The 14,763-nt window shown below is 43.2% G+C and overlaps 1 protein-coding gene across 1 annotated transcript in view; it reads left to right on the forward strand.

Annotated features, from left to right (window-relative positions):
• Positions 1-402: 402 nt before the first annotated feature.
• Positions 403-14,763, forward strand: part of NQO2 (N-ribosyldihydronicotinamide:quinone dehydrogenase 2) — a 36,008-nt gene continuing 21,647 nt past the window's right edge. The window contains exons 1-2 of the mRNA XM_073630967.1: positions 403-782; positions 10,100-10,264. Coding sequence (XP_073487068.1) covers positions 776-782; positions 10,100-10,264 — 172 coding nt within the window. The 5' untranslated portion in view covers positions 403-775. The remainder of the gene's footprint in view (positions 783-10,099; positions 10,265-14,763) is intronic.

A 14,763-nucleotide genomic window follows, 5' to 3' on the forward strand; every position in this document is an offset into this window, starting at 1 on the left:
AATCCTGTTTGTTCAGTTGAATGCAGATGTGTCAGGTTGTGCTATGAGCTGTAGTCTGTGCTAAAATTTGGTTAGTACAAAAAAGCGGCAACACGACTCTTTCGCTGGTTCATCATCTTATTACAAAACAATGTGAGCACAAAATGTAGTTGAAAAGCCTTTGGCCTCATTCTTTTGTTTTGAGGGATTATGCTATTTTAAGTGTTTATTTAATACATTCCAAAAAGCTGAAAATTCCCATTGACTGAATAGAAGTGTTCGCTTCAGGGATTATATTAGACCCTTAACCTTTTTTTGCTGCTGCTTTGTATTACAAAGGATTGTACAACCCTGAGCTGTTAACCTCTTGGGCCGTGAAAGGCTTGCACAATTTTAAGCTCTGCCCTGTCTTTGCTAGTTTCCATGATCACCACCAGCTACTCACAGAAGTTCTCACATAAAGGAGGGGAACGTATGAATGCTGCTCTTGTTTCCTAGGGAGTATGTTTCAGCAAGTGGACAGCACTAAAGAAAATCCTGATGGTATGGTACTCCTTTGAACTGAATGAGTGACTCAGCCAATGCCTCGCGACTTTGTCTGTACTACTGATGCTCTACCGATGAAGCTCATTTTATGTGAAGTTTAACCTGGATTGTTGGTCAGCTATTGCGGAGAGAAGACATATTTAAAGGCATTATTACATTTCATAAAACATCATTTGAAGCTGTTATTTGAGTGCAGAGATTATTCAGGAGGTTTGCATCCTATAAGCACACTGAAAAAGAAATCTCAGTAATGCCAGGTATGTAAACTGTTTTTTTCAGCATGTACACATTCTTTTTTCTTAATAACTTGCTCCAGAAGGTCTACCCTGAAAAGGTAAATTGGACGACATTGAGCAGTAAAATCATTTGCTTTGTCATTACCACAAGAGGCATATGACATTTACATCCTCATATACAAGCACATTGTACTTGTTGGAAAACTACTGTATCTGAGCACTACAAACCAAAAACGCTGTTTAATTCCGTTTTAATATTCAAAGCAAACTCACTCATCCATCCATGTCTCCATGCTTTATTTTGTTAAGAATGAGTTGCCATGGCCATCTTGAGTAAGGGCAGATGATTCAGGTAGCATTTACTTCCTGCAATTCATTTGTTCATGCAGGCAGGAGGGTTTGTTTAGCTGTGAAAGCCCCTCCTCCAAATGAAAGTAAAAATTGCACATGAAGACTTCTGGGATGTATGACATCATTTTGGCTTAGTCCAGAAAGCAGAAAGCAACTGAAGAAATGTATAAAAAAAATTTAAAAAAATGTAAATATATTTTTTACTCTTCTTCAATGCGGTCACATGACTGCACAGCTCTGGTTTCTCCGTGTAGCTGTGCAAACCCAATAAGGATGCTATATTCAAACAGCAGAGATGTCACCTGCCAGTTTCCTAAATTGTATCCATTGTTGGCATTCCCTCGCCTAAGGTTCTCACTAGGGCTGAAACAACTAATCGATTATGAAAATAGTTGTCAACTATTTTCATAATCGATTAATCGGCCAGCTGATTAGTTGGCCTGCATACAGAATGCATTATTTGTTTACATATCAGGAAATACAGTGAAGCACACATACAGCTCAGTACCCCATCCATACATGTCAGTAAGTGCCTGAGAACTTGTAAATGTGTGGGGAGAAATGCCTCATGGGACATGTAGTCGTGGGCAGGAAGTGAGTGGTTCTAAAGGCAGAAGCTTTTTTACCTTGCTAAAGGGGAACTCTATACTATACTTTGCAGCTTGCTATTGATCCACTCTGATGGCAGGAGGAGCCAGAAGCGTCAGCGGGGGACCCCAGAAGAGGAGAATCAGGGCTGCTCTGTGAGAAACCATTGCGTATTTGGAAAGGGTCAGGGAATTTTTTCAACACAAAACGGTGCTTTTTTTGCTTGTTTGGTTCAATAGACTTCAATGGAGAAGCTGCAAAAATGCATGCAGTGCGTTTTTCCAGCGATTTGCGGTTTTTAATCTGCCCAACAACAATTTGGCAAAAAAAAAGCATAAATAATGCAAAACGCAAATCGCAGCATAGGTGTAGCATAGGTGTGAACCGAGCCTTATGCTTGCCATACACGTATCGATTTTCGAACGAGAATATTTATCCGGAAAATCTTTGTACATTCACTGAATGAAAGAATGTCATTTAAAAATTACACTTGCTTTTAACATTCAGTTTTAAAATGAATGTAATTTCTGAATGAAAACCACATATACTGTCTGAAAACTCCTTTGACCAAGAAGTTTTCTGTTTTGTTCCATTGAATTTTCCCATCACGTGGTCGAAAATGAGCATCGATTTGACCTCACTAACAAAAGGAAAATCAAACAAACGTTCTTTAAATGAAAATTTTTTTGAAGGAAGACATTGTTTTTGTATGGCCAGCATAAGTTACAGCAGGCGCAGGGAGCTTTTACCAAGCCATCTGCCTATGACAAGGGAGTCTGTCGTACATATATTACAGTTCTGTCTGAAAATCGGCAAAACAGTCTTTTAATTTTTTTTTTAATTAAAAATGTGATCTGAGTCTGATGATATTTACCAGATTTAACCTCTAATGCCGCGTACACACGATCGGAAATTCAGCCAACAAAAGACTGATGAGAGCTTTTGGTCGGAAAATGCGACCGTGTGTATGCTCCATCGGACTTTTGCTGGCGGGAATTCCCGCCAGCAAAAGATTGAGAGCAGGTTCTCAATTTTTCGGTCGGAAAAAGTTCCTATCCGATAATGTGATTGTCTGTACAAATTCCGACGCGCAAAATTCCTACGCATGCTCGGAAACAAAGTTTATGTGCCACTACTAAATGTAAGAGGGTTGGTATTAACCCATCTCAAGACACATTTCTGACCCAGATATAAATGTCTAGACCTGGTGATAGGTCACTCAGGCTCTAAAAACTGAATTGGGAGATGAAAGAGCAGGTGTGGATAATCCCCATAGTCAGAAGCTGGGATTTTCTGTGGGATACAACAAGCACTTTGGAGAGGACAACTCTGATACACTAAAGGTATGTCACATGATGATGCCTTCTATGTAAACCCCAGGCTTTTGGGTTTATATTTTACAACTACTACTGGGTTGGTTTAAAGTAGAATTTCAACCAAATCATTTCTTTAGTTGTTGATAAATTGAGGAAGGATTATAATCTCCATCAGTTGTCTGTAACCTTGTTTAGGAAACTTTCTGTTTTGTCACTAGGACAGAAAATGAGAAGAACTTCTCAAACCAATAGAGCAAAAAAAAAAAAAAAAACAGGATTTACTGTGCCCATTGGTAAGATTTAATTTTTGTCATCAGAAATGGAAGGAGGGGGAGATTTTTCTAATGTTCACACAGAAAAACTATTCAAACGTGAAACAAAATACAGCTGCAACTCACTTTTAACCCTTGTGTATACAGGCTAAGATGATGTACTGTAGATATTCATCCAACCCCAGGTCATGCTAGTGTAGCGCCAGCATTTTTACCTATTAATGTAATACAATGTTAGTCTATGAACCGTATCATAATTTAGTATGTGGCACCATCTAGTGGTCAAATTGGTGAATGGACTTTATTTTATTTTACTCTTTCAAGAATGTGAGAAAATATAACAGGAAGTGACTGTTTATTTACTTTTCACATTAACCTACTTACCCAGAATGCCGAGTGATTTTACCCAGCAACACTCAGTACAGAAATGCATGCTGGGTAGGTTATAAAAGGACCCCACGCGACCATCTTAGGTCTCTTCTGGACGCATGGCCTGCCTGTGAGGACCTGTGTGGAGGTGTTCCAGAGAGCGCGGCCTACACCTACTGTGGAGTGCCCCAATCAGCGACTCTGCTGTGCACCAGTGAGCTGGAGAGACGCTGGGACAGAACTGAGAAGGATCCAGATACGACTGTCGGAGCCATCAGAGGGTCCTGGTTCATCTTGTTGAGCGGAGCAGTGTACCGGCGCCGGCCGGCGAGAAGCAAGACCAAGTGCACCGGAGCGGAGCTGTCTTACTACACAGACCTGGTTGGGTGAGAGGGCTGCTGCCCAAAGTTTTCCTAACACACTTTTATACACCTGAATCTGTGACACAGTGTGCTGGGACCTGTAGTCCCACACAGGAGGATTGAAGGAACTAGAGACTGAGTTCAAATAGGCCTCAAGCCTACCTTTCACTGCACTAATAACATTGTGTTACACAAAGTTAATTGCATCGGAGACAGTTACAGGTTACTACACTACAAGAATAATCTTCAGCATCTACTTTATCTAACCCTGGTTTATTTAACCATTGGATTACAGTTCATAAATAGCTGGCAGAAGACAGAAGACAAAGAAAAGACTGCCTCTTTCATTACAAGGCCTTGCATCCTATTTCTGGTTAATAGAGAGTTTACACTCTAAAGCAGGGGGAGCTCCCTACGGATTGCATTTGTGCTTTATTTAATAACGTTGTCTTCTTGTAGTGACAAGGGTGCACTGGAAGTGGGAAGGTGCCCAGAATTAAAGTGTTTCCCATTCTGGCATTAGTCCCACTTGGAGAGGCACTTCCAGGGACCATTTAATATAACTTTATGTGTACCAATTATTGTGTGTACTTATTGAGCTGTTGCATTATGTTTGTGTGACAGACCAAATATTGTAATAATACTTTTATACTGATTCCAGTAAAAGTTACGTTCCTGGTTAAGTACAACTTGTGTGGAGTGTTGTTCCTTTCCCTAGCAGGTGGAACATCGGATACCCAGATAATAACAAAGGTATACTGTTATTATATTGTACATTGTGGGGTTATCCTTCATTATTAACTTCACACTAACACTGCACCACAGCTGTGTCAAGGGGATTGAGTCAAGTCATTGGGGGTGTTAAAGCAGAGTACAGGCCCGATCAAATATCAGCAGCTCCTTCGAAGGTCAATGCTTCACTAGTCTTCGAAATTCTTTGGGGGACTCCAGGAGACCCATCAGGGGAGTAGTGTTAAACAATAACTACTTAGGTTTGTCTATATATAGGAAGATAACGGTACCAACATCCCAACTACTATCGAAGTCTAGAAGAAAGAGGGTGGGGTAAGTAGGATTTTCCCGGTACCATCACAGGACATTACAACAACATATTATGTAAAATAAACTTTATTGATTTTAAGCAATCATTTAAAAACACTAGTTATTGCATATTAATTTCATTCTAAGTGGTCATACTACCTCTATTGGGGTTCTACTAAGAATGACAATTATCTCCGGTCACCATATGCACATTACAGATCAGACTCTCAACATGTTTTGCGGGTTCCCCGCTTCTTCAGGAGAGCAAAATAGGAAAACAGGAGAATTAAACTGAAAAGAATGGTAGAATATGTGAATATACAAATAACAACTATTAAAAGCAGTGATACATATCACATATATTCTATGGGTGTTATAAGCATTGTAGATAGGATAACTACCTTAGAAGCTGAACTGGCAAACTAATGAGGCATCAAGGTCAAAGACAACCCTGGGAGAGCATGGGAGCATGTCCAGAGGGATCCTGTGGAAACTAGGTGGTATTATTATACTTAATATATAGTAAAGTTTAATTTAATTACCATCAATCCAACTATTAGCCAGGATAGATGACCAATAAAGATGGCAGCTTAAAACATACATACCAAACTTGCTGTTTCCAATAAATGAACAACGAACTTCAGCAAGATCATAAATTATATATAAGTAGTGGCTCTGATGGGACATGGCGGAGTCTAGTTATATTGAATTATTAAGTCCAATTTGTATATCTTCAATAAAGTCAACAACGACAAAAAAGACACTGTTGTGATATCTAAAACTGAATATATAAGCAAGTATGTAAATGAAAACTAACAACCGTTCAGGCATATAATATTACAAGTAATCACTAGATGGCGCCTAAAGCGCAGTGAACAAGGTATATGTGTAACTTACCAAAGTTGAGTAATCTAAAAACATGGTCCAGCAGGTGAAAATAGTGTTCACGATAGGACAGCTATAATCATCCTAGGGTAGGTCCTTAGTAAAATAGATGTATAATATCAGAAAAACATACTTCACAAAGAGTCCTATAAATGCACACAACATGTAAACCAGCATACACCCAAACATTAAGATCTACTTGAAGGAGAAGATCCAGTCGCTGGCATTCACCGTCATGTGTCAAAAAAATGTGTGCTAAATTGGAGCCTCGTAGAATGCTCCAACCCCACATGCTCAGCCAGCCCAGCAGCTGGCTGATGATATCACAGGGCCCGATACCCGATCACGCATGCGCCAACGATAATGACCACCCTCTTTCTTCTAGACTAGGGGAGTAGTGTTAATGAATAAGCATGCAGAGTCAGGCACAGCCTGAAGACTACTTGCTATGTTTGCTTTGAACCTACAATTGGCTTAGTGCATACTTGCCCAGTGGAGACAAGGAATTATGCGCAGAGGACCTCTTCTGAAGTCCTTGCATATGAAGATTGATAGAAATTTTCTACTGGTGTCTGTAGGAGATGTTTTTTTTTTCTTGTTTTTAATATTCTTAATGCTGCACAGCAGGGGTAGCAACCCCCGGCATGGGTGCCGCAAGCGGCATGCAAAGTTTCTTTTGCCGGCACCCAACTCCCTCCCCATCAGCAGAGCAGCGCAGGAAAGTGTCAGTGAGACTCTAATGCATTCCAATTTCAGGATTTCCCACACCACCTCTGCACTGAGGGGGAAGCACTGTGCCCCCACACAGTGTAAAAGATGGGAAACATTGTTTGGTTCTCTAACTTTGCTGTAGCTGCGATCGTCAGCTTTTGTGATGGGGAAGAGATTGGGTGCAGTTCTGCTGGGGGGGGGGGGGGGGCGGTCCCTGTTTCCAGGAGGAGGAGGACTGTCATTGGCCACTGCTAAAGCCAATCATAGTCCTACTAGCCTCGCCCACCATCTGGAGGAAGGTGACTCGCTTGGTTGATTGGTTGCCACTACCAATCTCTAAAAGAAGGGATTTCACTGTGATTGCGAAAACCACAATCAGGTGACAGTTTGTAGAATTACTATTGAGCTTCTGGAAACTTTGTTGAAATTATTCCTGAACCTTTGCGTCCCTTACTACTGAACCCCTGCACTCTGTGTCCCTTTAAGCCACAGCCAGTATTTTCTGCGGCGCAGAGCACTGCACTTTTTCTCAGCTGCGAGGGCCCAACTCATGATCCTGCACACAGGCCCACTGCTTTCAGAAAATGCCCCTGACCTGAGCTCATCATTGCGCATCTGTTCCAGATGCTGGTATGTGACATCACATACAAGCACGTGAGCTGGATGCTAGAGGTAAATCAGCAGGATGAGTGTGCCAGGACAGGTAGATGTGTCTCATCTCTGCTTCCTTTCACCACTCTGCATATCATGCATATCATAGATGAGAAGAGGGTACAGCGGTGGAGCAGATGAGCAGGGGGTACAGCGGTGGGAAAGATGAGCAGGAGGGGTTCAGAGGTGGGACAGAAGAGCAGGAGGGTACATTGGTGGGGCAGATGTGCAGGGAGGTACAGTGGTCAAAGAGATGAGAAGGGGGTTCAGCAATGGGACAAGAGCAGGGGGGTACAGTGATGGGGCAGATGAGCAGGGGGGTTCAGTGTTGGGCCAGATGAGAAGGGGGTTATAGTGGTGGGACAGGTGAGCAGGGGGGTTCAGTGTTGGGCCAGATGAGAAGGGGGTACAGTGGTGGGACAGATGAGCAGGGGGGTACAGTGTTGGGGCAGTTGAGAAGGGCGTTCAGTGTTGGGAAAGAAAAGCAGGGGGGTAGAGCAGCGTAGCAGATGTCAAAGGTGGTGCATGGGTGGGACAGATGAGCAGGGGGTTACAGTGGTGGGGCAGGAGAGCAGGGGGAACAGAGGTGGGGCAGAAGAGCAGGGGGGTGCAAAGGTGAGACAGATGTGCAGGAGGTACATTAGTGGGGCAGATGAGAAAGCATGTTACAGTGGTGGGGCACATAAGCAGATGGGTTCAGTGCTAGGACAGATGAGAAGGTGATTCAGTAGTGAGACAGAAGAGCATGAGGATACGGCGGTGGAGCAGATGTTCAGGGAGGTACAGTGGTGGGGCAGATGAGAAAAGGGGTACATTGATGGGGCAGATGAGGAGGGGGGTTACAGTGGTGGGACAGAAGAGCAAGGGTGTACAGTGGTGGGAGGGATGAGAAGGGGGTTCAGCGGTGGGACAAAAAAGTAGGGGGTACAGTAATGGGGCAGATGAGCAGGGGGTTACAGTAGTGGGACAGAAGAGTAGGGGGGTTCAGTGTTGGGTCAGATGAAAAGGGGGTTACAGTGGCAGGAAAGATGAGCGGGGGGTTCAGTGTTTACATTATTTTGTTATAAAATCGTCACGCTCAATTTCTTTGAAAACATTTTTCAGCACACTGTGCTCAAAAGGTTGCCTACCCCTGCTGCACATGATATCATTAATATGTTACTCTTGTGCTTTAAAAATATTTTATATTTTATAGTCAACTATGTATATGGAGCTTCGATAAGCAGATTTATAGAAGTTTTTTTTTTATTTCTTTTATATTCTTGTATGGGGTTTGTTTTCAGTGTTTCCCAGGCAAAAAACTGAGGTTATATTATTTATCTTTTTGGTTATTTCCAGCCTGGGCCACAAATGACCTAAGAAATTCATGAAAAAAAAGCAATGTAAGGCTGGTCATAGACATCAGATAGTGACCAGATGGCCATAGTTGGACAAGAAGACACTGACTAACTGACAGGTGAAAATGTTAGCAGGTGGTGTTACTAAATGAAAGCTCAGTTTGGCCAAGCTTGCATTAATATTTTAACTTACAGTATATCACACAAGGGATTGTGTAGCTGGTGACAAATCTCCAGTGACAGGATAACTAAAAGACCTCTTACCTATTCTTACGGAGTCTCTCCCTCATTAGCAAGAATCGCAAGATATCTGTCTCTTGCTGTTTTTGCGCAAGTGAATGAGAATCTTGAATATTTTGGGCCAGTGAGGGCAAGTGATTCCTTCAGTTCTTCAATTCTTTTAATGGCAATGTGGGTAGTAGCACAGTGGCTAGGTGGTTAGCACTACCTGCCTGGAGTTTGCACATTCTCCCTGTGCATGTTTCCTCCCACACACCAAAGACATGCTATTAATAATAAATAATAAATTGGCCTTAATGTGTGTATGAATGAGACATCAGGACATTGGCTTGTAAGCTCCTTGGGGACTAGGACTGATGTACAATATATATGTAAAGCACTGTATAACTTGTGAGCGCTATATAAATTCCTGTAATAAATAAATGACACGTGAAGCCACACCACACAGTTCACTTGTGGCCGGGAAAAGAGCTGCCGTGTAAGGGCAGCAGTGACAGCCCAGTTTATGTGGCTGCAGCCCATGGACCAAGGCTACAAAGTAAAAAAGTATTTATGAATAAAAAAACACAGGATGCATAGCTCTGTGAGTGTTTTATGTATATACCCCTAGGTGGTATACTACACTAAACCTTGACCAAGCTACTAAACAATTGCATTGGTTATTTAAAAAAAAACAGTGCAGCCCTAAATATATAACCTCTCTGTGCTCAATATATGCCAATCTGTCTCAAATAATCCATAAGGGACAAAGGGAAGGCTGTAAGGTTTTTAAAATGTTTTATTCATGCATGGACTATAGAATCATAATAAAACCATATAAAAGCAAGTTCAATCATTTACATGAATGCTGCTGCCTTCCAAGACAGCAGCGTGTGACATCAGTGTGCGCAACTCATCCAACGCATTTCATCAGACATCATCAGGGGCTGGTGATATATAATTACATATAATAATAATTACATATAATTTGGTTTTACAACTTTGGCACCACAATTGTTCATTATATAGGTTTTATATTGTCTATCTGTGGTTTGTGCATTTTGTAGGCAGAAACCACCATTATTGTCTGATGAGCCCGGTGTAATCTCTGTGGGCAACTGGGCATCCTAACTCTGATCAGCGTTTTTTTTCTACAAATATAAAAACACTAAGCAAACTGGGAAAGTGTTGCTTAGTTTTCTATAATAAATAAATCATGTCCTTTTTTTTTAATAGGCAGAAACATTCTCATCGTGTATGCTCACCAGGAGCCGAAATCAATGAATGGATCTCTAAAGGATATTGCAGTAGATGTCCTGAGCAAGCAGGGATATAGTGTTACAGTCTCTGATTTGTACACTATGAAATTTATTGCATCGGCAACCAGAAATGACATCACAGGTAAACATGAGTCAGTCAATATTTTACAAAGCTTCGTTTTGAAAGAGTGGAGGGGGATTAGAGCACCGGGCAGGTTTTTATTGCTGTTTGTGTCCTCGTTAGGGAGATTCACCCTCATAATTTGTCAAGGTTATCATTATAGTTAAAAAGTAAAAGATAATCCCAAATTTTGGGTTGTCCCCAGAAAAGTAATAGAGTAAAGTAATCTTCCAAAGTGGTTGTAAACCCCAGACATGAAATATGTGTGGGCGGGGTCATCTGTACCCATGCATTTGGGGGTACTTTTCGTGTGGATCACGCTCAATAATGTCCGGGACCAGGTGGAGACTGCGGTCATGTGAAGAATCTAACATTAAGGCATTTTCTTGCTTTAGAGATGAGCCTTCACTGTGTGCAGTGATAAAATACAGAGTTTCCCTGAAAAACGACTTGTCCCATGTCGCTACACACTGTAATTTGGTATATGTTGCATTAGCAGGGACATGCTGAGCCCGTGCCTACTCCACCAGTCTAGCATACCTCTGTTACCTCACACACAGTAACAGAATGGGATCCCTCCGAGCACCTAGTGTGGACCTCATGCATGCTCATTAACTCCTACCTTCCTGTACCTTATGACCATGCTATAGATCTCAGTAACGTGGGTTCAAGTCCGGTAGCTATTGGATACTGACCACTAGGGAGGAAGCCAGACAACAAATTCCTCTTTACCAGAGGACCTAAAACTATGTCTAATGACTGGTTGCTTGTGTCTTGACTTGTACTTGGTTACTTAGCAACTACACTCCTCTTCCTTGTATTGCAGAGCTAACCCTTTGTAGTGGTGTTTCTTCATACCCCACTGTTCATTACAGATCCTAGAACCAACATGAACCCCTTTGGATAACTTCAGACTAGGCTTATAACTGTCATTATAACTTAACTGAACAACTGTGGCACAAGAGTTGAATATGAACAACGTCCTTCCCCTAATCCTAACTAGAGTTGGTATAGTGGCCCAGGCATACCTCTGTGAGGTGAGAGTCCATAACGGCATCGTCCATGGCTGGATGTCTTCTGAAAACCCTGGTTCCTTAAGCAGTGCCAATAACTGTGCTCACAGGTGATGCTGGAACCCACCGAACCGAGGAGGCTCCTGGACCTCAGCTGTACCCCCGTTTGATAGCACAGGTGGACTGACTAGGACCAAAAGTCCGGGAACTGAGCTTGTAACATTTAACACTTTCCTCCAGCCTGGGCCAGATACTCTCTCAGCATAACTATACACAATTCAACCTGCCAACATATGAACAAATCATATCCCTATATAGTGTGTACTTGACTCAATTAAGAGCACTAAGTGTCTTTTCTGTCTGCTGCTTCATTCCTCTGCTATCAGCATGAATCACTTCTGGCAAGTTTTCCTGACACCAAGAGAAAAATGGTGACAGGGGAGGGAGCTCCAGCAGATTGACAGCCTCAGTATGTTCCTGTGTGCTGTGTGAATGGGGGGGGGGGGGGGGGTTTCTTTTCCCACTGAGCCCTGCAGAGTGTAACATCAGCTCTCCAACCCCTTTTTTCTCACAGCCCAGGCAAGATTTATAAATTCTGCGGTTTTAACAGACGTAGCACATAGAATACTGCAGATAAACAGGTACAACTTCTGTAGGAGAATTTATTTAAAATCTGTGTATCACCTGAAGCCAGTCACCTCTTTGAGTATATGGAAGGGTTTGCAACCACTTTAATTTACAGGGATTTCCTCTCACTTCCTGTGTTGGCTATGGGACAGGAAGCGAAGGGAAATCTCCCCAATGGGACACAGATAGCAAAAGAAATGACAGGAGTTAAAACTCTCTCTTACTCTAGCCAAAATGTAAAAAAGGTTTTGCCTATAGTTCTATTTCAAAGCTTAACTTCAGCTTTGCTATCACTTTAAATAGATAGTTTGGACCAAGTTGGCACAAACAAACTATTTCCTTTGCTAGTACATGCAGTGGCTGTCAGCATTGTATAAACTGTGTGTAGAATCAGCTACATATTATGTTCAGCACTATGCTCCAGCAGCAGTATGGGGATTTCCCATCTAGTTCACAAAACAAAATTGAGTGGGGCTGAGTGTTGCTCAGCCATTCACAGGAAGTCCTGTATTTATATGACTACAAGGAAATTGTCTGTCTGAATTGGAAACACATAAACAATATTCACAAGAAGTATAAGGCCTCTTTCACACGAGGGATCCGTATGTCCGTTTTTCATCCTTCCGTTTTCGGATGAAAAACGGACATACATTCATCCCTATGGAGCGTCGGATGTCAGCGGTGACATGTCCGCTGACATCCGACCCCGCTCCATTCCGAAAAGTGTAACGGAGGAAAAACCTACTTTTCCATCCGTTTTCGGATGGGATCATCCGATCCCCCCATAGGGGAGAGCGGCGCTCTGACAGGTCCGTAGCTGCACAGCATGCAGCGATGGACCTGTCATCTTCCTGCTCAGCGGGGATCGGCGGAGCGATCCCCGCTGAGCAAGCGGGTGTTCACGGGGCGGATCATCACTGATCCGCCCCGTGAGAAAGAGCCCTAAGACGAACAGTGTTTAAAATCACTTCAGGTTATTTCATAGTAGAGACTAGGGGGGAAGGGGAGCACCTGGGTGGTGGCTGTGAGAGTCTGCAAGCAGGGGGCATATTGTACCCCTACTCATTCACCAAAAAAAGTGGCACAAATAAAAAAAGACACAGTTTTTGACAATTCCTTTATTAAAAATAAAAAAAACACTGTCAGCCTGCTCCACGGTGTGACAGTTCTTTAATAGCCTAGGGCCAGGGCCACACGGCGACATCACCTGGTGGCAGCCCCCCCCCCCCCCCCCGTGACGTCATTGACTGGTGTATGCTGGCCGGGACTTTAGTTAGCTGTACCCACCGATGATGAGTATTAATACACCTGGGAGTGAGAGTAACATCTGGGAGTGGTCCCGGCTGGGCAGAGCTATAGAACGGGACATGGACAGAGAAACTGGTATAATGAAGAATAACACCTTGGATAGACTCAGTGACAGAGGCTGAATGCTGGGGATCTATTATACATGGAGAAGTCGTCCCAACCCTGTTGCTTTCTCACCACCTGCCCCAGCCCCTAGGACCCCACAGAAGCATGCAGTTGCAGGGCACTTGCAGATGGGTCTCACCCATCTAAATGGGTCATGATCAGCAGGCGGTAGCACCCACCAAAAGAAACAGAGGGCTTAAAGTGATTGTAAGGGTTATTTTTTTTTAAATAATAAACATATCATACTTATCTCCACTGTGCAGCTCGTTTTGCACAGAGTGGCCCCGAACCTGCTCTTCTGGGGTCAACCGGCGGCTCTCGCGGCTCCTCCTCGCATCAGATAACCCCTCGGGAAGTTCTTCCCCTAAGGGGGTCACCTTGCGGGCGTGCTTCCGAGTCCAGCATTTGGCATCCAAAGACGCCGAATGTATGACTCAGCCCCGCCCCCCGCCTGCGTCATTGGATTTGATTGACAGCAGCGGGAGCCAATGGCTGCGCTGCTATCAATCTATCCAATCAAGAGCCGAGAACCCCCTGCAGAGAGACAGTGCAACCCCGGCGGGTCAAGTTCCAGGGCTTAGGTAAGTAAAACGGGGGGCTGGGGGGCCGGTCACTGCCAGGTGTTTTTTCACCTTAGTGCATAGGATGCATTAGGGTGAAAAAACTCGAAGGTTTACAATCCCTTTAATTCCTTCTGCGGCATGTGTACACCTTTGGCTGCTGCCCCAGCAACTAAAGGAGGATGGGATTACGGCGATAAAACCATGACTCAATAGCAGGGTTTTACCCCCCCCAACTTTACGTGTGAATGAGTACTAATGCCCTGTACACACGATAGGATTTTCCGACAACAAAATCCATGTTTTTTTTTCCAACGGATGTTGGCTCAAACTTGTCTTGCATACACACGGTCACACAAATCTTGTCGGAAATTCCGAACGTCAAGAACGCTGTGACGTACAACACGTACGACAAGCCGAGAAAAATGACATTCAATAGCCAATGCGGCTCTTCTGCTTGATTCCAAGCATGCATGGAACTTTGTGCGTTGGAATCATGTATACACGATCGGAATTTACGACAACGGATTTTGTTGTCGGAAAGCTTGAGATCCAGATCTCAAATTTTGTTTGTCAGAAATTCCGACGGAAAATATCCGATGGAATCTACACATGGTCGGAATTTCTGACAATAAGCTCCCATCGAACATTTATTGTCGGAAATTCTGATCGTGTGTACGGGGCATAAAGGTTGCCTCCTCACCACCTGATTTTAACCTATGATTGCCATGCAATACATGTGATTGCGACAGGGTAGTATGTCAATTAGAGATTTAAATCAGGTGTGAGGGGGCAACACTGCCCGGTGATATTTGACTTCACCCCATGTTGTTCAGGTAGATCTCCACCCTAAAGTTGCCTACCCCTGATTTACATAGTCTGGTTGAAAAAAGACACAAGTTCATGT

The sequence above is a fragment of the Aquarana catesbeiana genome, linkage group LG05, assembly GCF_042186555.1.
Source record: "Aquarana catesbeiana isolate 2022-GZ linkage group LG05, ASM4218655v1, whole genome shotgun sequence".
NCBI lineage: Eukaryota > Metazoa > Chordata > Amphibia > Anura > Ranidae > Aquarana > Aquarana catesbeiana.